The following is a 24,387-nucleotide window of genomic DNA, read 5'->3' as shown; positions in this document are numbered from 1 at the left end:
TCACAGCTCCCCACAGCCTCAAACTCCTGGGCTCAAGTGATCCGTCCACCTTAGCCTCCCAAGAAGCTAGGCCTACAGGCATATACCACCACACCTGGCTAATTTTTTGTTTGTTTGTTTTTGTGGAGATAGGGTCTTGCTATGTTGTTTTATGCTGGTCTCCAACTCATGGCCTCAAGCAATCCTCCCAGCTTGGCCTCCCAAAGTGCTGGGATTACCAGCATGAGCCACGATACCTGGTCGTATACTTGGATTATTACATATTGTAAAAATCACTGTAGTAGCATTAACCTTTCAGTGATTTCTCTGAAATCAGCTGCTTCTAAGATCTCGAAGATTTACACTCCTGTTTTTATTTATGCCTTTATTATACTTAGAAAATGCTTTTCCTTTCATAAATACCACATTAAAATGTACCTCAAAATACTGCCTAAAACATTTTGTGATTTATTAAACATTTTATTCCTGAAACCCTAACTTCACATGACAGACCCAAAGCAAAGATGATGATTGTAGCAACAAGTGGAAAATCCACCAAGCAGGACTGTGGGAGCTGGAAGTAGGTCTCTATTACCAGTAATAACCTAGGGTGTGAATGTCTGTTTCCGAACCGACAGTCTCAGTTCTCCTTTGCTGCTCTGTGTCATCCTGCTTACTTGGCTCTGCCTGTTAACCGCAGTGTTCTTGTGGAGCTTGGGCTTTGTACGTAACTCCTCACAGGCAAACCTGGTTCTTCCCACCATGGTGCTGAGAGTGGGGGTGAAGGGAAGGCCCCAGAGCCAGGCGCAGGGACAGCAGTGCTGCTGCAGGCCTCTCATCCTGAGGGCCAAAAGGCACTGGCAGGGAGGTGTTCTTCTCACCATCAGCATCCTGTCACCTGCTTGGCAGCAGGAGGGTAAAAGGGGATTATGCTCAGGAAAGGCAGCCTCCGTGGCAGAGGCACCATGGAGAACCCCCATCTGTCCCAGTGACACACACATCACATCAGTAGCCTGTAGTTGCGGTATAAAATTTTAAAAAGTGTGTTAAAAAATGCCTCGCCCTCTTGCCTTTCAATATTAATTATTCAGCCTCTTTGGACTCTAAGAGATTTGAGAACACCATTTGGATGGTGGTACAAGGAGCAAACGGAACTCACCCAGGCCTCTCCAGCAAAGCCTGGACCCTCCCTCCATTTTCCCTTTTGGGCTGTAGGATCCAAGGCTGCATGGCGGCCAAGTAGTAACCAGACAGGTGTGGACAGGAGAGCCGAGGCTCATTACTTTACAGCAGTGCTCTTCTCAACCGGGGCAATTTTCTCCTTTCCTAGGACCATTTGACAATGTTTAGAGACACTGTTGTCACAACTGGGGGAGGGACGGGGGGAGAACTGTGCCCCTGGCATCTAGTAGGTAGGGGCAGGGATGCTACCAAACATCGTACAAGGCACAAGACAGTCCCCACAAGAGAATTACCCAGCCCGAGACGCCGACACTGCCAAGGCTGAGAGCTTGCTCTGCAGCCCCGTTTCAGGGGCGTGTATGTGTCTGCTAGAGTTGAGGGGGTTCACAGTCAGAATCAACAACACTGTTATCAGCCCAAGACACCAGAATCCGTTCCGACAGCCAGAGTGACCATCACCACACCCTTCTCGTCCTCCCTCTGGGGATAGCTAAGCACACGGCCTTCCCTGTCTGTTTAGCAAAACGCCAGTGGAGACGCTGAGCGGCCCACCCAGCTTCAGTCTTCTGAACTATTCTAGTTCCTTCATCCACCCCCAGGTTTCAGGTGGACTTTGAAAGGTTGGGTGCTACAGGCACAATTCCCACAGTCAGGAGTTGTCCTTTTTCACTCTGGCACACAGAAAAATATGAAAATACTTTCACGGTACAGAGCAAACCGAGGAAGCCACTCAACAGTGTCAGCCCTGAGGTTCTGCTCTCACCCAGGCGTACAGATCAGCATTTCCTGTTCCCTCTCCAGGGCACCCAGGCTGGGTGAAAGTACCAGAATGCCAGGAAGTAACTTTCAAAGTCAATCAAGAATTTCTGCTGTAGTCATAGTTAGTAGCATTTCCTTGCAACAACTGTCTGGGAGATCTGATGTTTCCCCCCTCCTTGGTACCCCTTTAAATCTGTTCGGTTAATTTGAAAACTGAATATAAACTCAATTAATTTTTTAAAAATCGATAATTTAATGGAGTGAAGACTGCATGTGATTCTTAGAGCCTATAGTGACTGATACAGTATTTGATATCCATGTTAACAGACTCTGTAACGTGGCAATGAGCTGCAGTTGTGATTCAAAAAGTCTCTGAACAGGGCTTAGAATTTTACTGTACTTTGTTCATAACAGGAGCCTACGTGAAGAAGAGAGCACACAATTTTAAAAGTTGATTTTATGTTCTCTGAGTTTTTCTTCTTGCTTCAGCAAAATTCTAGGAAATGCCATAAGCTGAAAGCAAATGACCTTCCTCAGACATCTCTTCTCTCCCTTTCCAAACCCAATTAGGAGTCATTTTTTGATTGGTGCTAGGCCATTAAGAGGTCTTCCTGCTTACGCTTTCCTCGGAGCGGATTGTTGCCTGGGCGCAGTGGCTCATGCCTGATATCCCAGCACTGTGAGAGGCCGAGGCAGGAGGATAACTTGAGTCCAGAAGTTTGAGACCAGCGTGGGCAACAGAGTGAGACCCCTTTGCTGCAGACTTCTTTCCCCATTCCCCAGCTATGAAATACAGGAAACAATATTTCTGCAGACACAGAACCCCCATCAGTGAGGACAGAATTCTGAATGCTCTGAGGCAGCCAGCTTTCTGGGGTTATTCACTAAGTGAGGAGTCCGCTTCAGCTGCCATAGCCCATCCAGGGTTAGTTCTGGCTGACGTAAATCAAGTGGTTCAGAAGGTCGATCCTGGCACACTGGTGGAGCACCTGGGCCAGCTTCCCCACTGTGGCTCCCTTAATGCCTTCCCTCATCACCCACTTTTGGAGCATCTGGTAAACCTTTTCTTTTAGTCCATCTCGCTCATAGTCATGGTCAATTTCATCAATCTGAGACTGTGTGAAGCCCAGTTTCCGGGCACAGTTTTTCCAGTGCTTTCCCAGATTTTCCCTGATTGGGTCCAGGTGTTTATCGGTCAGACTAGTGGTATTATCTGCCAAATGGGAAAGAGAAGAAGGTGTCAAGCTAAAGCCCATTCAAACATTCCAGCTTCCTGAACTGCTAAAAAACCCAAGTGAAATGAAGAGTACCAGAAGACAGGGAAAAGATAACTTCTTAGTTCTACAGCTGTTGCTGCACTGGAGACACTTCACACGCCTGCTAGCCCACATGCAGTCTTTATGTGAATTACAATAGGGCATTCCTGGCCTGGCGTGGTGGCTCATGCCTATAACCCAACACTTTGGGAGGCCAAGGCAGGAAGATCACTTGAACCCAAGAGTTCTAGACCAGCCCTGGGCAACATAGCAAGACCCTGTCTCTATAAAAAAAAATTTTTTTTTTTAATTAGCTGGGTATGGTGGCACATGCCTGTACTCAGTTACTCCTCAGTTACTCAGGAGGCTGAGACAGGAGGATCACTTGAACCCAGGAGTTCAAGGCTGCAGTGAGCCATGATTGTGCCACAGTACTTCAGCCTGGGCCATAGAGCAGGATGTGGTCTCAAAAACAAAACAAATAAAAAAGAATAAGGCATTCCTTCCTCCCAGTAGACACATCCCTGAACCACAGCTGATGGCTCTGTGAACAAAACCCCTATGTGGCTACCAGGTTGGGTGTTCTATTCAATCTTAGCCCGTGACCCTGTTGGTATTAGACGTTCCTGGATGTAAAGGGAAAAACCACCATTTTTGTTCCTTTTAGACATTTTCCACTTACATCTGGCCAGAGTGAAAGCCACGCAACTCCTGACCACCACCCCTGCCCAACAGTTCACTTTCCTCTTACTTAATCAAGGAATTGTCCAGCAGGTGTGAACCCATTCAGTTACAATGCCTTCCTTGTCTTTCAAGACAAAGGTAACTACTCTTCAAGGTCTGTTTCTGGACCCTTCCCCTCCTTTACTCCACCCCGCCGCCAACTGACATTGCCTCTTCTCAAATAGCCATAACCTCTCTCCTTCTACTGGTTCTTTCCCTTAGCCCTTCGTAAAAATAATAAAAGGAAACAAAAATGTAAAACAACCACAACAAAATTCCTTAATCCCCACACGACCTCATTAAACAGAACATAAGGAAGAAAATATTTCATTTTTCCTTTCAACCTCCCTTCTTTCCTCAGCCCTCCATAATGTGGCTTGTATTGCCACCAGTCGATTGTCAGCAGTCCAAGAACTTCCCAACAAACTTTCCAAATTTTGTCAATATTTCTGTAGGGGGCAGATCCCGCGTTTCATTAGATTCTCACAGGTGCCCTTGACCATTCAGAATTTCTGTTCTAGGTATTTTAAAAGCAAACTATGGCCTGTGGGCCACATCTGGCTCCCTGCCAGCGTTTGTAAATAAACTTTTATTGGAACACAGCCGTGCTCATTCACGTGTGTATTGTCTGTGGTTGCTTTTGCACTACAATAAGAGAGTTGAGTAGTTCCAAGAGAGACCTCAAAGACAGCAGGGCCTAACATTTCCTACTGGTTCCTTTACAGGAAAAAAAAAAAAAAAATAGCCAATCCCATGGTTAATTAGAAAGCTGGGTTCTTAATCAAGTTGTTTTGGCCTCATGACTTTTTCCAGACTGTACTTTGGGATTAGCATTATGGGCCTACACAGTAGAACCCTGTAAGAGATAGTCCTCTTGATTTTATTACAGAAGTGCTGTGGAGGGCACAGTCTTCTATCTTGTACAGGATCTCCTTTGATGAGGGCCTGACACAGCTGTTTCTTCCAGGTCTGACCAGTAATACTGATGATGCTAATGATGAAAGTTTAACACTTTTTATAGAACTTACTATGTGTCAGGCAGTCTTCTAAGCTTTTTATACATACCAACTCATTTAATTTTCACAACAAATCCATAAATACTGTGATTATCTCCATATTAAAAACAAATAAATTGGCCGGGCACGGTGGCTCACGCCTGTAATCCCAGCACTTTGGGAGGCCGAGGCAGGTGGATCACGAGGTCATGAGATCGAGACCATCTTGGCGAACACAGTGAAACCCCGTCTCTACTAAAAATACAAAAAAAATTAGCCGGGCGTTGTGGCGGGCGCCTGTAGTCCCAGCTTCTTGGGAGGCTGAGGCAGGAGAATGGCGTGAACCCAGGAGGCAGAGTTTGCAGTGAGCCGAGACCTCGCCACTGCACTCCAGCCTGGGCGACAGAGCGAGACTCCGTTTCAGAAAAAAAAAAAACAAAAAACAAATAAATTACAAAGGAATTATATGGAAATTACAAAGATATTTTGCAGAAGTAACATGAGAAAACTTTCAAGAAGAATTATCAGAGAAATTTTAAGATTCCACTATGTCCTTCTCACAAGTAAGAAAGTTCAAGGTTGCTAGACATGGGGTCCCTCCAGGGTATCTTACCAAAGATAGCTTGGTACTTGGAAGCTGGCTCTTCTTTAAAGTTCGTATTTGTGCTGTCTAGTAGTGATGAACTCGTCCCACCAACCTCCATATAATTGTAGGCTCCAATCTGAATGCCAGTACTATTGTATATAGCATATTTTATAGATTCATCTGAACAAAGAGAAACACACAGGTAAGTAATTCTAGATCAAAAGCAAGAGAAAAAGTACAGCATGGCAAACAAGCAGGGCTTTACCCCAAACATTAAGTTCATTATCCTATGCCACAGTTCAAACTGTTCTTCTTTAAAATCTGGCTAAACCACCTCATACCCATTAGGATGCCTACAATTAAAAAAAAAAAAAAAAAGACAGAAATAACACATATTGACAAAGATGTGGAGGAAATGAAGCCCCTGTGCACTGCTGGTGGGAATGTGAAATGGTACAGCCACTGCTATAAACAGTATAGTGGGCCGGGCGCAGTGGCTCACGCCTGTAATCCCAGCACTTTGGGAGGCCGATGTGGGTGGATCACCTGAGGTCAGGAGTTCAAGACCAGCCTGGCCAACATGGTGAAACCCCATCTGTACTAAAAATACAAAAATTAGCCAGGCATGGTGGTGGGTGCCTGTAATCCCGGCTACTCAGGAGGCTGAAGCAGGAGAATCACTTGAACCCAGAAGGCGGAGCTTGCAGTGAGCCGAGCCGAGATTGTGCCACTGCACTCCAGCCTGGCGACAGAGCGAGAATCTGTCTCAAAAGAAAAAAAAAAGAGTTATCGTGATTCTTCAAAAAAATTAAAGATAGAATTACCATATGATCCAGCAATTCCATTTCTGAGTATATACCCAAAAGAACTAAAACAGGTTCTAAGAAATGTTTCTACCCACGTGTTCATTGCAGTGTTATTCACAAGAGCCGAAAGGTGGAAATCAGCCAAGCACCCATGAGCAGATGAGTGGATAACCCAACTGTGGCCTAGCTACACAATGGAATAGTCAGCCTTGAAAAGGAAGGGAATCACATCACATGCTACAACATGCATGAACCTTGAGGACCTTTCCTAAGTGAATGAAGCCAGCCACAAAGACAAATGCTGCACGATTCCACTCATATGAGGTACCTAGAGTCAGAGTCACAGGAATGGAGAGTAGAATGGTGGTTGTCAGGGGCTGGGAGGGGAGCTGGGGAGTTGGTGTTTAATGGATACAGAATTTTAGTTTTGCAAGATCAAAACAGTTACATAGATGGATGGTGGTGATGGTTGCATAACAATATGAATGTTAGGTAATGCCACTGTAAAAATGGTTAAAATGGTATATTTTATGTTTTTGAATTTTACCATAGAAAAATGTGGCTAAGTCAGAAATCAGAGGTGGATGAACAGCACAGCACAGCTCAGCCACACTTCCCAGCAGGATCCCACGACTCTGAACATCTGTGAAGGGTCCTCCTCCTTTACCTGATAAACTCAAACCTCTCAGGTTCAGTATTCAGTAGCTAGCCACAGCTCTGCCCTACCCTCTGTCTCTGATCTTCCTTTCACTGTCTCCGCCCTCTCTCCACTCCAGAGACTCCAGTCCCACCAGATTTCCCACTGATCTGCTGACATGGTGCTCCTGCCTCTGCCTGGACTGTTGACCTTCCGACATGCTTCTCCCTATCTGTGATTTTCTGCCACAGGCCCAGCACAAATTCCCCCTCCTTCCGTGAGCCTGCACTGTAATCCTAGACTCAGCACTCTGCCCTGGGCCGCTCTGTATCTGAGCTGGGTCTGTCTGACTTCTCCACTAGAATGTGAGTCCCGAGAGGGCAGCAACCATACCCACTTGTTTTTGTATTCCTTACACTCGCTAGCCTGGGACTTGGTACGGGCATGGGCTCAGTGACATTCATGCTGAGCTGAATTTGTCAAGTGTCGGTACTGTCCCTAAAGAGCACTTAGCATATCCTTGTAGGAGAGAGAAGGTGGTCGAGAAGACAGTTCTGAGGAGGGAAATGAATAGCAGCTCCAGGTACCTTTGTCAGCACACCTGACCCTAAGATAGGCCGTCTTCTGGACCAGGCACCGTGCTCATTTGTTGCATTTTCTCTGAGGAAGCCAAGGAAACTAGGGACCCTCTCTAGAGACAGGTGTAAGAAATATAGGATGTGCACGCACACACCATCTGTATGTAGTTCTGGGTGTTTATGAAGCTGCTGAAACTGGGGTCCTTGGAATCCTAGCAAGGAACCGCTGTGACAGTCTCTGAGGTACCTTCCAGCACTCAAGGCTGTCTAGGTGTTCTTGTTAACAGTGATAATAACAGTGCTAATAACAGCAGCTACCATTTACTGAGCACTTATTCTGTGCATCGGCAGGCACAGTGCTAAGCTGCCTTACCCTGTTGAATCCTTCTGGCCCACCACCTCCAGCTTGTACTGACACTGTGTTTGTCACTCACAGTCTGCGTTCACCACGGGCTTACATGGAGGTCTACCCTGCACCTCTCTACTTGGAGATTTGTTTTCTTGAATCAGTGCTTTCTGCCCAAATCTGGCCACTGGAAAAGCCATGAAAGTTATGAAACGGAGCAACGAATGCAATATTAGAAACACACTAGAGCTTACAATGTATAAATTTTCACTCGTAACATTTTCATTGATAATTGAGGAGAATGAACTCTGGAAAGGCAAACGACTTTCCCAAAGTCACCCACTGCAGTGACTGGCACACGCAGGACTCGACTTGGGTCTCCTGACCCCTAGCCCAGTGAGCTTTCCTTTTCTAACCTCACTTCAAACAGCACAGTGAATAGAAACAGTGGGTCTAGGAGCTCTTTCACTGAGACGAAGACTTTTATTTTCCTTTTGTACTTACTGGATACACACACCCTTCTTCTATGGTATGGCAAATTAGAAAACTCACATTTTGGTACAGAGTTAGGACATTTTGATAACAAAAGCAAGCAAAAGACTTATTTAAATTTGCAAGGAGAAACTCAGCGTGTTCATTTACTAGCTCAGTACTTAGCAGGATCATCTTTGGGAGCAGAAACACAGAAAATTCTATTATTTATTATAGATCCAAGTGCCCCCTCCCCCCTGAAAGCATCTCAGAATCCTGAAGAAGCTGGATGCCTGTACATCTGTCACTGGCAGAATCAGGAACCACAGCAAGAGTGAAAACAGAAAGCAATTTTGGCACTAAACTAGTGTATTTGGGTTGCTCATGTAGAAAGAAGATAAAAAATTACACATTAAATATTGGTTTAGGGTCTGCCTTCTGTCTACTAGGATTTAAACTATATGAGGGAAGGGACTCACTCAGGCTGTTGGCTCAGTTATAGCTCCAGTGCCTGGAGAACTGCATGGCACAAAGTGGGAAGTGCTTTGGAATTTTTTTTTTCTTTTTTCTTTTCTTTATTTGAGATGGAGTCTCGCTCTGTCACCCAGGCTGGAGTGCAGTGATGCGATCTCGGCTCACTGCAACTTCTGCCTCCCAGGTTCAAGTGATTCTCCTGCCTCACCCTCCCGAGTAGCTGGGATTACAGGCGCGTGCCACTATGCCCAGCTATTTTTTTTGTTTTTTTGTTTTTTTTGTATTTTTAGTAGAGATGGGGTTTCACTGTGTTAGCCAGGATAGTCTCAATCTCCTCACCTCGTGATCTGCCTGCCTCAGCCTCCCAAAGTGCTGGGATTACAGAATTTTTTTTTTTTCCCTGAGACACAATCTCACTCTGTTTCCCAGGCTGGAGTGCAGTGGCATATCTCAGCTCACTGTAATGTCTGTCTCCAGGGTTCAAGTGATTTTCCTGCCTCACCCTCCCTAGTAGCTGGGGCTACAGGCATGCACCACCACGCCTGGCCAATTTCTGTATTATTTAGTAGAGACAGGGTGTCACCATGGTAGCCAGGCTGGTCTCAAATTCCTGGCCTCAAATGATCCACCCACCTCGGCCTCCCAAAGTGCTGGCATTACAGGCATGAGCCACCATGCCTGGCCAACCATGGCCCCAGCTGAAATTTTTATTGACTTAATCATGAATGAATAAAATGATATGGCAATACTAATGAAAAATTTTATCCCCAGACATGAAGGAAACAAAAGGATATTCTGCTCATAGGATTATACATGACTTGGATACTGCTTAATGTCTAATCCAGTATTTTGCATTCTACAGATCTTAATAATAAAACCTATGGAAAAAATCGAGGATGTTTTCAAAGGATGTTTTTGGAGAATTTGGCGTTTTGAAAGAAATTGTAACTAAGCTCTGTGGTTCTCAAAGCTTCCTGTACCTGAGTTGATTTCAGGATCTCCAGGACACTTGTGGGTATCACTGGTAGATGCCGTTCAGGTGGTTAAGGTGATGTTGGTGAGTATTATTTGATAAAAATGCTGGATATTACATTAAATCACTTCCATTCTAGACTGCCAGTAACTACTATCACGTACCTTTTACTTCACCTGATAGATATATGGGAGTTAAAAAAAAGTTTTTCATCACTAATGGTAGTCTTTGAGCTATATAAGGTAAGAAACAAAAATATCCAAAACTGATTTCTTATCTTCAAAAAACAGCAAGCAAGGTAAAAGCAAATAAGCAGATAACTTCCCATTGATCAGAGATTGGGTGAAATAGGACTACTATGCACTCCACATTAGAGTCAAAGGCGCCTGCCAGTCACAAGCACCTCCTGATGCTTGTGGACATGTGTGATGAATCCTAGCCCCAGATGAAACACTCCCAGACCAAGTGGCCTGGCGGAGTCCATTCCACAGCGGCAACTTGCATCTGGCCGTGGATGATACCCTCTGTCCCCATCACAACCCACAATCTACAATAGAGCTGGTTGGTTGCTTTACTTTCTGAAAAATAAAAAAAGACAAGGTTGTGACTATCAAAGACCCATTTACCTGTTAGTGGCAAGGAGGTGAATGGCATCGTGGGTGTGTTTCCTAAATAGTTGGTCTCAGGCACCGGGATTTTATACAGACTAGACATAGGACTTGGAATTGGCCCATACCAAACTCTGGGACCTGCTGTTCCTGGATCCAGCGGTCTTGTTCCAAAGCCATGTGAGCTATATAAAACATTGTTCCGATATGGCACTTGAGGTTGGCTGCTAAGCCCTGAGGGCTGGGGCACTGCATTACCATGACTGGCTGCACTAGAATAAGCGGTGCCTTTTACCTCTGTATTCTGAAAATTCTCATAAGGTCTTTGCTGTGCAAAAGGGTCATGGGAGACTCTTCGTCTCCTTTCCTCCTCTCTGTTGTAAGCCACATTCTGTCTGGGCTGCTGTTTCATCTGCCTGTCCATGCGGCTGCCATAGAGATGGTAGTTTGCTTCCTCTTGGAGTTTACTCTGCAGACTGGGCTCATTCTCTTCTTGCTGGTGCTCCAGGGAGGGGGCAAACCAGGACTCCTCCACAGGACCCATCCCAAGTCCCTGGGAACTGTGCAGTGAACCAGGCTGTTCTGTGGCTGAGAAGAAATGATCAACATTAGAATGGGGTTCGTGAAACATTAAAACGTAAAATAAAATCTGAGCGCCATCATGAATCTGTATCTCAGAGGGACGCACAGAAAATAAGTAAGAGACCAGTCCGAAGCATTTAGGAGATGGTCCTCTTCCCACAAGCTTTACAAATAATAGGAGCTCCTCGCTGGCAGTGAGAGAGTACTAGGAAAATTATAGCAAGCAAGAGAAGAGCGGCTGTTGCAGGGATGATCAAGGAAAAAAGGGACTTGGTTTGGAGCAGAGAAGGTAGTTGTCTCCTTGGAGCGATTCAGGTGGAAAATAAGATCTGCGACCAGGCACAGCACGTTGGGAGGCCGAGGCGGGCGGATCACCTGAGGTCAGGAGTTCGAGACCAGCCTGGCCAACATGGCAAAACCCCGTTTCTACTGAAAATACAAAAATTAGCTAGGCATGGTGGTGCATGCCTGTAATCCCAGCTGCTTGGGAGGCTGAGGCAGAAGAATCGCTTGATCCTGAAAGGCAGAGGTTATAGTGAGCCAAGATCACACCACTGCACTCCAGCCGGGGTGACAGAGGGACTCTGTCTCAAAAAAAAAAAAAAAAAAAAAAAAAATCTGCAGCAGCTCTGTCCTAAGCACGTCCCATGAATTCTTTCATTCTTGAAGAGCCCTATGAGAGGAGGAGCAATGATGATGATTTGACGGGTGAAGTTTAGGAGAGGTTAAGTAATTAGCCACAGATCAGGTAGCTAAGTGGCTGCAGTATCCTATACTCTGCCATCCTTTCTGTTACAGTGGAAAAACTATTCCTACTTGACCTGAGACGAGCCTCTCTGCTTGTAGTCTGGCTCTAAGTCACTACGACCTCCTCAGGGACTTTGCTCTCACATATGTCCCTTACCTTCTTCTGAATCATCACTTCTCCCCATCAGGTATGTTAGGCCTTTTGTTCAGAACACTGACTGGTGAGCACACTGTTACTTCGTATTTCAAATACATGTAACTTGACTCTCGAATATTATAAATTCCTTTAAGGCAGGTGTTCACTTTTATAGTTTCTTCTGTTTCCCATGTGGTCCTGAGTAGCATTTTAGAGCGGAGTGAATGAGTAACCAAACAAATAAATGAATGGATTTTGAGCACAGTGTAATTTACCTGAATTTGACCTGCTCGGAGGCACTGGCACACAATCAAGTTGGAGAGACTGCATTCTCTTCACAACTGCATTTTGGTTTGAATACTCTTTCTGTAATTAAGAGCATAAATACACACTTTAACAACAGAAAAGATTGAGTCCCAGAAAATCATAAATGAGAATTCATATTTTCAGAAGGTAGAAATTTCACATAGATCTTACAAGTAGTAATTTTTTTTCATTATTGTTTTTCCCAAATAGCCAAAATGACCTTTAAAAAGAACAAGGTTGGAGGACTCACAGTTCCTGATTTCAAAACTTACTACAAACCTACAGTATTCAAAACGGTGTAGTACTGGCATAAAGACAGGCACATATGCCAGTGGGGCAGAATGGAGAGCCCAGGAATAAACCCTCCCATAAACAGCCAATTGATTTTTGACAAGGTTGCCAAGACCATTCGATGGGGAAAACTGAATATACACATATGAAATAATGAAGTTAGACCCTTATTTCATACCATATAAAAATTACCTCAAAATGGATCAAAGACTTGATTTAAGGGCTAGTGCCACAAAAATTCTTAGAAGAAAACACAGGGAAAAAGCTTCATGACACTGGACTTGGCAGCGATTTCTTGGTTATGACGCAAAAGCACAAACGAAAGTAAAAAGTAAAAATACATCAGAATTAAAAGCTCTGTGCATCAAAGGATACTATGAAGATAGTAAAAAGATAACCCACAGAATAAGGAAACAATACTTTGGGAGGCCAAGGCAAGTGGATCACATGAGGTCAGGAGTTCGAGACCAGCCAGGCCAACATGGTGAAACCTTGTCTCTACTAAAACTACAAAAACTAGCCAGGTGTGGTAGTGTGTGCCTGTAGTCCCAGCTACTCAGGTGGCTGAGGCAGGAGTATCTCGAACCCGGGAGGCAGAGGTTGCAGTGAGCCACCATTCCGCCACTGCACTCCAGCCTGGGTGGCGACACAGTGAGAGTCTGTCTCAAAAAATAATAATAATAATAAAATAAATAAATAAATAAAATAAAATAATGGGGAAAAATAGCAAACCATATATATCTGATAATGGATGAAATCCAGAACATTAAAAAAAAAAAAATCCTACAACTCAACAACAAAAAACCAACAACCCAATCAAAAATGGGCAAAGAACTTGAATAGCAGTTTCTCCACAGAAAATATACAAATGGCCAACAAGCCATGAAAAGATGCTCAACATCATTAGTCACAGGGAAATGCAAGTGAAAACCGCCATGAGGTACACTTTCATACTCCTTAGAGTGACTGTAATATGAAAATGATAAATAAAAACTGTTGGGAAGATGCTGGAGAAATTGGAATCCTTGTGCATTGCTGGTGGGGAATTTAAAATGGTGTAGCTACTGTGTAAAACAATTTAATAGTTCTTAAAAGTTAAACATGGCCAGGCATGGTGGCTCATGCCTGTAATCCCAGCACTTTGGGAGGCCAAGGCGGGCAGATCACCTGAGGTTAGGAGTTGGAGACCAGCCTGGCTAACATGGTGAAACCCCCATCTCTACTAAAAATACAAAAAAAATTAGCTGGGTGTAGTGGCACGCGCCTGTAATCCCAGCTACTCGGGAGGCTGAGGCACAAGAATCACCTGAACCGGGAGGTGGAGGTTGTAGTGAGCCCAGATTGTGCCATTGCACTCCAGCCTGAGTGACAGAGTGAGACTGTCTCAAAAAAAAAAAACCAAAAAAAAAAAAACACCAAAAGAAACCCCAAAGATTCAAACAATGCAGAATCACACAGAATAACACCCAAACATTCCTTGAGCGCCTTCTTCCATTCCCCTGAGGCAAGCCTTATCCAGAGTGTGGTGCATATCACTCTCATTCTCTCTCTAGGAATTTGCACACACATTCCAGAAATATACTATATATATGTGTGTGTGTGTATATATGTGTGTGTGTGTGTGTGTGTGTATATTTATATATATATATTTTTTTGAGACACAGTTTCACTCTGTCGCCCAGGGTGGAGTGTAGTGGCACGATCTTGGCTCTCTGCAACCTCCACCTCCTGGGTTCAAGCAATTCTCATGCCTCAGCCTCCTGAGTAGCTGGGATTACGGGTATGCACCACCACACCTGGCCAGTTTTTTGTATTATTAGTAGAGACAGGGTTTTGCCATGTTGGCCAGCTGGTCTCCAACTCCTGACCTCAAGTGATCCGCCCACCTCGGCCTCCCATAGTGCTGGAATTACAGGTATGAGCCACTGCACCCGGCCTATATATATTTTAACATTAAAAGGACCACACAGTAAGTATTGTTATGTGACTTATTTTTTCACTAACAGCTAATCTTGAAGATCTTTCTATATCATTACATGTTAGTTGCCACCTCTTTCTCTTAAATGGCTATTAGTATTGTGTAGTTTAGATGAATCATAATTTAGGGCATTTACTTATGGGCATTTGAGTTGTTTGTAATTTTTCACTCTTATAAACTAAGGTGCAAAGAACGGAAGCTACATCTTTGAGTGTACATGTGAGTGGTACAGATAATACTGAGAGTAGAATTGCAACAAAACTTATGGGCTTGTGGCGTTTGTTGGATGCCACACCTTCTAATAAACTTCTCCAATTTACACTCTTACCAATAGTGCAGAAGACTGCTTGTTATTCTGCATTTTCACCAACACATTGTATCATCAATCTTTTGAAAATTTCAATCTAATGGATGAAAAATCGTAACAGGTTCATTTTGCCTTTCTCTGTTGGCAAGGCCAAATATCTTTTCTGAACTGTGTTGTTCAGTTTATTTTTTGAATTGTCTGTGTTCTTTGTCTGTTATTTTTCTTTTGAATTATTTTTTTGTTTGTTTGTTTGAGACGGAGTCTCGCTCTGTTGCCCAGACTGGAGTGCAGTGGCGCGATCTCAGCTCACTGCAAGCTCCGCCTCCTGGGTTCACACTATTCTTCTGCGTCAGCCTCCCAAGTAGCTGGGACTACAGGCTCCCGCCATCATGCCTGGCTAATTTTTGTATTTTTAGTAGAGACGGGGTTTCACCATGTTGGCCAGGATGGTCTCGATCTCCTGACCTTGTGATCCGCCCGCCTCGGCTTCCCAAAGTGCTGGGATTACAGGTGTAAGCCACCGTGCCCAGCCTATTTTTGTTTTTTATTTGTAGGCATTCTATTAAATATTCTAGGTATTAATCCTTTGCTAAACACAATTTCTCCTTTTCAACTCCCTTTCCATTTTCATGAGGTCATATACAATAATCTTTTTCTTTATACTTTGCAAATTTTGTGTGCAGCTTAAGAAACATACATGGATTGATTCTGGACTTTGTGGTAGACACAGTGATGGGCCTGTCAGATTCCCCAGCAAGGAGGGAGTTGCTGCCCTGTTGCAAGGAGCTGAGTGAACAAACAGCCTGTAGCTGTGAACTTCTTTGCCCCAGGTACTCCCCTTCTGAGCCAGTGACTGAGAAAGGCAAGGAGATAAAGCCTTGGCCATTTCAGCCTGACGTGGAATAAGCCAGAGGGGCATTTGCTCAGCGCTCCCTGCTGCCAGAGCTCTCTGTTCAGGCTTCGTTGCCCTCTGACTTCTTCCTCTGCTCATTCCTGCTTCCCACTCCTTCCTTGCACCCCAGTCCCCAACTCAGTGGCTGCTTCTGGAAAACCCAACCTGCAAAGACTCACCTTTTCTATTAATCTATTTGATTATCCTTGCTCTAGTCTACACTGTTCTGATCTCCTTCTTCAGAATTTTCTTGGCTATCTTTGTACATTTTTTCTTTCACATAAACTTAAGAGTCAGCTTGTTGAATTCCATAAAGAATTGGTTATGCTTTTAATTAGGATTGCACTCCTTTGTAAATGACGTTGGGGAGAATAGACAGCTTTAGTATGTCAAGTCTTTCCATCCATCAACACATTTCACTGTTTATTTGGATTTATTTCTTGTCGTTTAGAAAAGCCATGTTTGCCAATGTTTAGACACATAATATTATCTTATTGTGGTTTTAATTTGCATTTCTCCAATTACCAGTAAAGTTGTGCGCTTTTTTGGTATATTTATTCTCTTTGGTGAAGTGCCCATTCAACTATTTCATCCCTGTTTTAACTGGGTTGCGTATCTTTTCCTTTCTGATTTATAAAATTTCTCTAGATTTTATGTATTCAAGTACTTGGTCAGTTATGTGTGTGTCGCACTTCTCCCATTCTGTGACTAGTTTGCTTGTTTATTATTTATTTATTTATTGGATATGGGGTCTCGTTCTGTAACCCAGGCTGGAGCACAATGGCGCAGCCTCCCAGGCCCAAGCAGGCTTCTCATCTCGGCCTCCTGAGTAGCTGGGACCACAGGTGCACACCACCATGCCCAGCTAATTTCTTTTTTTTTTTTTTTGAGACGGAGTCTAGCTCTGTTGCCCAGGCTGGAGTGCAGGGGCACGATCTCGGCTCACTGCAAGCTCCGCCTCCCGGGTTTACGCCATTCTCCTGCCTTAGCCTCCGAGTAGCTGGGACTACAGGCGCCTGCCACCATGCCCGGCTAATGTTTTGTATTTTTAGTAGAGATGGGTTTCGCCGTGTTAGCCAGAATAGTCTCAATTTCCTGACCTTGTGATCCGCCCGCCTCGGCCTCCCAAAGTTCTGGGATTACAGGCATGAGCCACCGTGCCCGGCCCTAATTTCTTAATTATTATTTGTAAGGAGGTCGTCTCACTATGTTGCCCAGGCTAGTCTCGAACTCCTGGCCTCAAGCGATCCTCCCACCTCAGCCTCCCAAAGTGCTGGGATTACAGGCATGAGCCACCATGCCCAGCCTCCATTCTCTTAATAGTTTATTTTGATGAATAAAAGTTTTTAAATGAATTTATAAATTAATTTAAACATTTTATAAATTTATAAATGTATTAAATGTATCTATAAATTTATAGAATTTTACAATGAATTCATTTACAAATTCATTTTTAAAATTCATTTAAAATTTTATAAATTTTAAAATTTATCAATTCTTACCATTACAGCTAATGCTTTTGTGTACTGTTGAGGATTCCCTGTCCTGATATGAAGAAACTCTCCTATATTTTCCAATAGCTTTATAATTTTATCTTTCACATTTCTGTCAGTAATCAACCTGGAGCTGATTTTTTGGTATGGTGTAAGGCAGAAGCCCAATTTCATTTTTGTACCGTGCGGATACCCAGTTGTCTCAGCACCATTTATTGAAAAGACTGTCATTTCCCCACTGCTCTGCAGTGCCATCTCTGTCAAAATCAAGTTTCTAGGTATGTGTAAATCTATGGGTTTTCAACTCCATTCCAACAGTATCTGTCCACCCCACATCAATACCACTGTCTTTTTAATATAGCTTTATAATTCTTGATAAGAATCTGATAAGACAAGCCCTTCACTACTAGTCTTGTCCTTCCTCAAGGGCATTTTGGCTGTTCTTACTCTCTTCTTTACCTTTTCATATGGATTTCAGAGTGGGTCTGTCAAGTTCCACTCCTCACACCCACTTTCCACACACACAAAACTAAGTTTGAGATATAGGCCTGGCGTGGTGGCTCACACCTGTAATCCCAGCCCTTTGGGAGGCCGAGGCAAGTGGATCATTTGAGGCCAGGAGTTCAAGACCAGCCTGGCCAACATGGTGAAACCCCATGTCTACTAAAAATAAAAAAATTAGCCGGGCATGGTGGCACATGCTTTTAATCCCAGCTACTTGGGAGGCTGAGGTAGGAGAATCGCTTGAGCGCAGGAAGCAGAGGTGGCAGTGAGCTGAGATTGCGCCTCTGAACTCCAGTTTGGGCAACAAAGCAAGACTCTGTCTCAAAAAACAAAAAACTTGACTGGGCACAGTGCCTCACGCCTGTAATCCCAACACTCTGGGAGGACAGGGCGGGCAGATCATGAAGTCAGGAGATTGAGACCATCTTGGCTAACATGGTGAAACCCCGTCTCTATTTAAAAAAAAAAAAAAAAAAAAATTAGCTGGGCGTGGTGGCAGGCACCTGTAGTCCCAGCAGCTACTCGGGAGGCTGAGGCAGGAGAATGGTGTGAACCCAGGAGGTGGAGCTTGCAGTGAGACAAGATAGTGCCACTGCACTCCAGCCTGGGGGACAGAGCGAGACTCCATCTCAAAAAAAAAAAAAAAAATTCTTCTTCAGTTGTAATTGTGGATTTGTCTGTTTTTCTTTGAGTTCTGTCACTTTTTGCTGCGTTGACTTTGAGGTCATGTTATTGACGGTAGATTCACATTTAAAGTGGTTATACTTTCCAGATGCATTGGGCCTTTTATCATTATGAAATATTCCTGATTGTTTGAGGGAATGCTTTTTTGCCTTAGAGTTTATCTTGGCTAATTCCAATCTTTTTTTTAAATTATATTTTAAAATCTGTTTGCCTGTTTCATTTGCCGTAGCCTCCTGTTCATGACTATGGGGGTAAGTTGCTGGAAGACGTATGGCAGTAGCTTGATTCCAGAGTCGGCGGGGGCGGGGCAGGGTGGTCTCCATTCTCTTAGTTGATTGGTTCCTAATGGGGCCTTGTCATGCCCCTCTCACCCCAGACAGCACCTCCTTGCTTCAGTCTTGGGCAGATGCTACTGCCATCTGTTGCTAAGTACAGGAGAAGTAGGGAGAGAAGCCAGCTTTCCTAACTAGCATAAATGAGGTTCTCGAGTGACTCCCCTGTCGGCGTTCCAGGTGACTGTGCTGTTACTTCTGTACACTGACCCAAGACTGCCCCTCCGGTACTTCTTCCTCAGCATTATGTCTTGGGTTAGTATTCCTTTTCTGTTGTATGTCTCCGCAGAATAAATCTGTGGTCTTTCTATCTTTCAAGAATTCCTCAAAATGACTGATCCACTTATGGTGCTTTCCATTCTTTGCCAGTGACACTGTGCTTTTGTTTTCATACTGCTATATATTTGTTCTCTCATTTCATGAGTTTTGAAGGAGAAATGGGTCCAGTATGCCAACAGGATGATATTTGCAGACAATTGCTCATTTTGTTTTATATGTTTACCAAGCTAGCTTACCTCAAATCTCAATAACAAATCACATTGTTTTGGTTTTCACGATTGACAGTATATATTTTGATATGTTAATATTTCAAGCATCTGCTATATTGCCTACCTTTAAACTCTTCACATCCTCTTCTACACTTTCTTCTAATTGACTTAAATAAAAAGGCCTAAATTTTTCTTCAATGCCTGTAAGAATAAAATGTACTTTAAATTTCTTAATTATTTCCTCACATAAAATAAAAAATATTAGCCATCTATTATCTTTGAATTACTTACCTCAGTCTGTGGGCAAAGCAGTAAAATAAAAACTTAAGCTCCAAATCACTGACTCTGATAGAGACTAATAAGATGAATAGAACAAGGGATGGGCTAACACAGGAAACCAGGGGTTTCTGCTGAAATAGCCTGTGCTCTTTGTGCTTTTTATTCGTGCTGCAGTTTCTCCGGCTGCAACACAAACCGCTCCCCGATGTGAGTCCATCTCCAGCTGGACAGGGATGGGTGAACTCCCTGTTTCTGTCCCTCTGGCATCAGATTTATGAGAGGTCGGGATACTCAGAGCAAGGATTTAGAGTAATGGGTTACAGCTGTTAGCCTTCAAAGAAAAAAGAAACTTCCAGTTCCAGGAAGATGGAGTGGACATACTTTCTTCTTATTCTTCCTTCTAAGCACAACAAACACATCCTCTATATTATTTATAAAACAAACGTACAGAGTCTCTGAAAGGAGAAGAGAAGAAGGCAGACCAGCGGGAAACCTCGGGATCAGATGAAACACACGATAGCGAGTTCACTGGATTTTCTCTTTTCCTCATAGCTCAGACTTGGCTGAAAAGGTGGCAACCTCAAACCATCAACGGCCACAGATAAAAAAAATCTCCAACCAAAGCCTGCTCTTTCTAGCCAAAGAACTAAGCAAGGGGCAGACAGAAAACTAACTTTAGTCAGTCTACAGCCATGCCATCCTGAATGTGCCCAAGCTTGTCTGCCCTTGGAAGTTAGGCAGGGTCAGGTCTGGTTAGTACTTGGATAGGAGAAAACTTTTAGTCAACAACCACTCTATTCCAGCCAACCCCCACAGACAAACCCTGTGGCTGCACCCCGACCCACAGCAGCTAAGGCCAAGTGCAGAGCCTCCACATCCAACCGGTGAGACAGTAACAATGTAACTCAACAAACTCAACAAACTCAACATCCCCACCGGGGTAATGTCAGAGAAGGCCCAACAGGAAGCCAGGGCTGTCCTACCTGCCAGCTGATAATGAGCCCCTCCACTCCTATGGTGTCAGGAGAACACAAGAATAGCCTGGATTTGCCCCACATGGCAGTAACAAGACCCCTCTTCCCCACTGGGGAAGTGTCAGAGGAGGTCTAGTGGAGAATCAGGACTTTTAACATTGTCCAGTCGTAATGAGGTGCCTTCACCTCTGTGTCAGTGGGGACTATGTGGACTCTGCCAGAATTCCCACCCCTCACCAGCAGGGAAGAGGAGCCTCTGACCATGGGCGTCAATAAGGGCTGAGTGGAGAGGCTGAACTTCTACCTCCACCCAGCACTAGTAAGGTGGCCACCACTCTTCCCTTGTCAGAGCAGTCTCAGAAAAGCTCAGCCAAAACAGAAGGCTTAAAGAGGATACAGAATCTCACAACACAGTAAGAAAATGTACAAGTTTCAACAGAAAAATTACTCCTTATATGAAGAACCAGAAAGGTCCCAAACTGAATGAAATAAGACAATCAACAGATGCCAATACTGAGATGACAGCAATGTTAGAATTACCTGTCAAGGATTTTAAAACAGCCATGATAAAAACAATTCAATTAATAGTTATGAACCTGCTTGAAACAAATGAAAAATAGAAAGTCTCAGCGAAAAAGGGGAGAATATAAATTTTAGAGCTGAAAACTTCAATGACCAAAATATAATAAAAAGCTCAGTAGGCCGGGCGCAGTGGTTCACGCCTGTAATTCCAGCACTTTGGGAGGCCGAGGCAGGCGGATCATGAGGTCAGGAGATCGAGACCATCCTGGCTAACATGGTGAAACCCGTCTCTACTAAAAATACAACAAATTAGCCGGGCAGGGTGGCGGGCGCCTGTAGTCCCAGCTACTCAGGAAGCTGAGGCAGGAGAATGGAGTGAACCCGGGAGGCGGAGCTTGCGCCACTGCATTCTCCAACCTGGGGGACAGAGGGAGACTCCATCTCAAAAAAAAAAAAAAAAAAAAAAGGCTCAGTAGATGGTTCAACTGTGGAATCAAGGAGAAACAGAAAAATCAGTGAACTGGAAGACAGAATGATAAAATTATCCAGTCTGAACAAGAGAGAGGAAATTAACTGGAAAAAAAAAAAAAAATAGAAAGCCTCAGGGACCTGTGGGACTATAACCAAAGATACAGTTTTTGTTGTCACAGTTCCAGAAGGAAAAGAGAAAGAGAGTGGGGGCTAAAAAGTACTTACAGAAATAATGGCCAAAAGCTTCCCAGATATGGTAAGAGGCATAAACCTACAGATTCAAGAAGCTGAGCAAAACCTAAACAGAATAAACCCAAAGGAATCCACACCAAGACAAATAACTAAATCTCTGAAAAATAAAGGCAAAGTCTTGAAAGCAGCAAGAGAAAAATAACACCTTACCTATAAGGAAAAAAAATTTGGAATGACAGAGTTCAGACATATCCTAAAAGAATGATTAAGGAAAGTTCCCTAAACAGAAAGGAAACAATAAAATAAGACACCTTGGAGAATCAGAAAGGTCTGGTTTTGTTCATGGCAGGTAGCACCTAAAATCCTTGGAGTCTTCTAAGAGTGTCTTTTGGGTGGTGTCAGAAAACTAAGCAGCTTCAGAATGGGGGCTAGCAACCAGAAAGACCAAGCTATAATTAGAAGGTTGGGACTTTGAGCTCCACCTTTGACTTCCAGTGAGGAGAGAGGGACTGGAGATTAAGCTCAAGCACCAGTGACCATGATTTAATCAATCATGCGTATGTAATGGAACTTCCATAAATCACCTTAAATGGGAAGGTGTGGAGAGCTTCAGGTTGCTGAACACATAGAAGCACCAGAATGTGGTGTGTCCTGAAAGGCTGTGGAAGCTCTGTACACCCTCCTCCCATACCTCACCTTGTACAGCTCTTCCATTTGGCTGTTTCTGAATTGTACCCAGTACAGTAAAAGGGGAGACATAAGTAAAATGTTTTCTTGAGTTCTGTGAGTCTTTCTAATGAATTCCCAGACCTGAAGTGGGGCTTGTGGGAATACTCAAATAAATTTGTAGTTGGCTGAGCAGAAGTGTGAGTAGCCTGGGTACCCAATGCTGGTGAGGATGCAAGAACCTGCATCACGCAGACACCGAATATAAAATGGCACAGCCCCTCTGGGAAAATGTTTGGGAATTTTTTAAATAAACTGTACATGAAACTACCATACAACCTAGCTACTGCACTCCTTGGTATTCCAGAGAAATGAAGACTTATATTCACACAAAAACATGTACATGAATATTTACAGCTGCTTTAGTCCCAACAGTTAAGAACTGGAAACAAGTCTTTCAAGGAGTGAATAGTTAAACTGTGGTACATCCACACCATAGAATACTGCTCAGCAAACATCCAGGCACCTTTCCCCATCCCTGTATGACAGGGCCAGTCTAAATGGCAAAATACTTTCTAAAGATGCCAGCTAAACAAGGGAGGGGATGGAAATAAAAGAGGTGAAGAAGCAAAGAAGGCTGGTGAAAGCCCATACACGGATGAATGGAGAAACGAAATGCAGTCTATTCATACAATGGAATATTATTCAGCCTTGAAAAGGAAAGAAATTCTGACATCTGCTACAACACAGATGAACCTCGAGGACATCATGCCAGGTGGAATCAGCCAGACACAAAAGGACAAACATTGTATGGTTCCACTTATATACGGTACCCAGTGCAGTTAAATTCGTAGAGACAGAAAGTAGGATGGGGGTTGCCAGGGGCAGGGAGAGAGATGATGGAGAGTGAACGTACTGTGGGACTGTACTTACTGCCCCTGAACAGTGCACTTGAAAACAGTTACAATGTTAATTTGAAAGTTATGTATATTTAAACCCAAGTTAAAAAGTTAGTTACAAAAAAAGGAAACAAGAAGGCCTTATGTGCCTTCATGCTTTTGAGAGATGGCTTCTTTGCACTGAACAACATGTTTGAAATCTAGAAAATCAGTTTAAAACCACAAGTAAAGTTGAACTCAGTTTTCTGAGGATTCAAACCAAGTTCCTAACAACATCTTACTGGGAAAATCACCACACAGGATGCATCCTACACAGTCAGAAAAGATGCTCTTACCAGGAAATGTCGGCCGAGCTTCTGGATTCGCTTCCCAGCACAGCTTCATGAGGCTGATAATTTCTCTTGGGCAGTACTCAATGATGTCGTCCACATCTGGCCTGTTCCCCGATTTTATGCACATTATCAGCTGCTGCTCACAGATAGCATCTGTAAAGCAAAGAGGAGCTGAGGTTGAGACTTTCAGGTCTTGCTCCTCTCTCAGGCAGGAAGGTGACAGAACTTGAACAATACTGCTCATTTTTTTCAGCCTCTGGTATGCCTGTGGTACGGCTGCCTCATTCTATAGAGTGGAATATGTCAGCTCTTTGTCTGACATATTCCACTACAGAGATGACCAAACAATAGCTTAATGTCTGCAGATAAAACAAAATTCTCAACAAAGCTACCTGCTGATGGAACAGAGATTATGTGGGCAAGGCCAGTGGCACGCTCCATGTGCAAAGGCAAATATGGGACAGTCCTTGCCTTTAGGAGCTCAAGTTAATGAGAGTGACTTAAAACACAAGAGTGATCATTGCTATTCAAAAAGGATGGGGCTGGGCACGGTGGCTCATGCCTGTAATCCCAGCACTTTGGGAGGTTGAGACAGGCAGATCACGAGGTCAAGAGATCAAGACCATCCTGGCCAACATGGTGAAACCCCATCTCTACTAAAAATACAAAAATTAGCTGGGCGTGGTGGTGCACACCTGTAGTCCCAGCTACTCGGGAGGCTGCGGCAAGAGAATTGCTTGAACCTGGGAGGTGGAGGTTGCAGTGAGCTGAGACTGTGCCACTGCACTCCAGCCTGGTGACAGAGTGAGATTCCGTCTTAGAAGGAAAAAAAAAAAAAAAAAAAAGAATGTACAAGGGGCTCCAGTAGCACAACCCTGACTAAAAAGATCCAGGAAGGCTTTGTTGAGTCCAGAAAACTTAGCAGGTAAAGAATGGGAA

The 24,387-nt window shown here is 43.9% G+C and overlaps 2 protein-coding genes across 6 annotated transcripts in view; both read right to left on the bottom strand.

Annotated features, from left to right (window-relative positions):
• Positions 1 to 24,387, bottom strand: part of PSMG4 (proteasome assembly chaperone 4) — a 201,208-nt gene that overhangs the window by 146,129 nt on the left and 30,692 nt on the right. The window lies entirely within an intron of this gene.
• The window catches only part of RIPK1 (receptor interacting serine/threonine kinase 1), a 44,081-nt gene continuing 20,696 nt past the window's right edge, over positions 1,003 to 24,387 (bottom strand). For 4 of the 5 annotated variants that reach the window (XM_050787199.1, XM_050787200.1, XM_050787198.1 and 1 more), the window contains 6 exons: positions 23,452 to 23,601; positions 19,238 to 19,314; positions 12,114 to 12,204; positions 10,392 to 10,961; positions 5,508 to 5,660; positions 1,003 to 3,133 (listed from right to left, as the gene is read on the bottom strand). In XM_050787199.1, coding sequence (XP_050643156.1) covers positions 2,847 to 3,133; positions 5,508 to 5,660; positions 10,392 to 10,961; positions 12,114 to 12,204; positions 19,238 to 19,314; positions 23,452 to 23,601 — 1,328 coding nt within the window. In that variant the 3' untranslated portion in view covers positions 1,003 to 2,846. Of the gene's footprint in view, positions 3,134 to 5,507; positions 5,661 to 6,833; positions 10,962 to 12,113; positions 12,205 to 19,237; positions 19,315 to 23,451; positions 23,602 to 24,387 lie in introns of those variants that run through there. The other variant, XR_007724935.1, reaches the window with a different exon arrangement.

Source organism: Macaca thibetana, chromosome 4 (genome assembly GCF_024542745.1).
Source record: "Macaca thibetana thibetana isolate TM-01 chromosome 4, ASM2454274v1, whole genome shotgun sequence".
Taxonomy (NCBI): domain Eukaryota; kingdom Metazoa; phylum Chordata; class Mammalia; order Primates; family Cercopithecidae; genus Macaca; species Macaca thibetana.
Note: the sequence above shows the minus strand (reverse complement) of the source record. Positions and strands in the feature narration are given on the sequence as shown.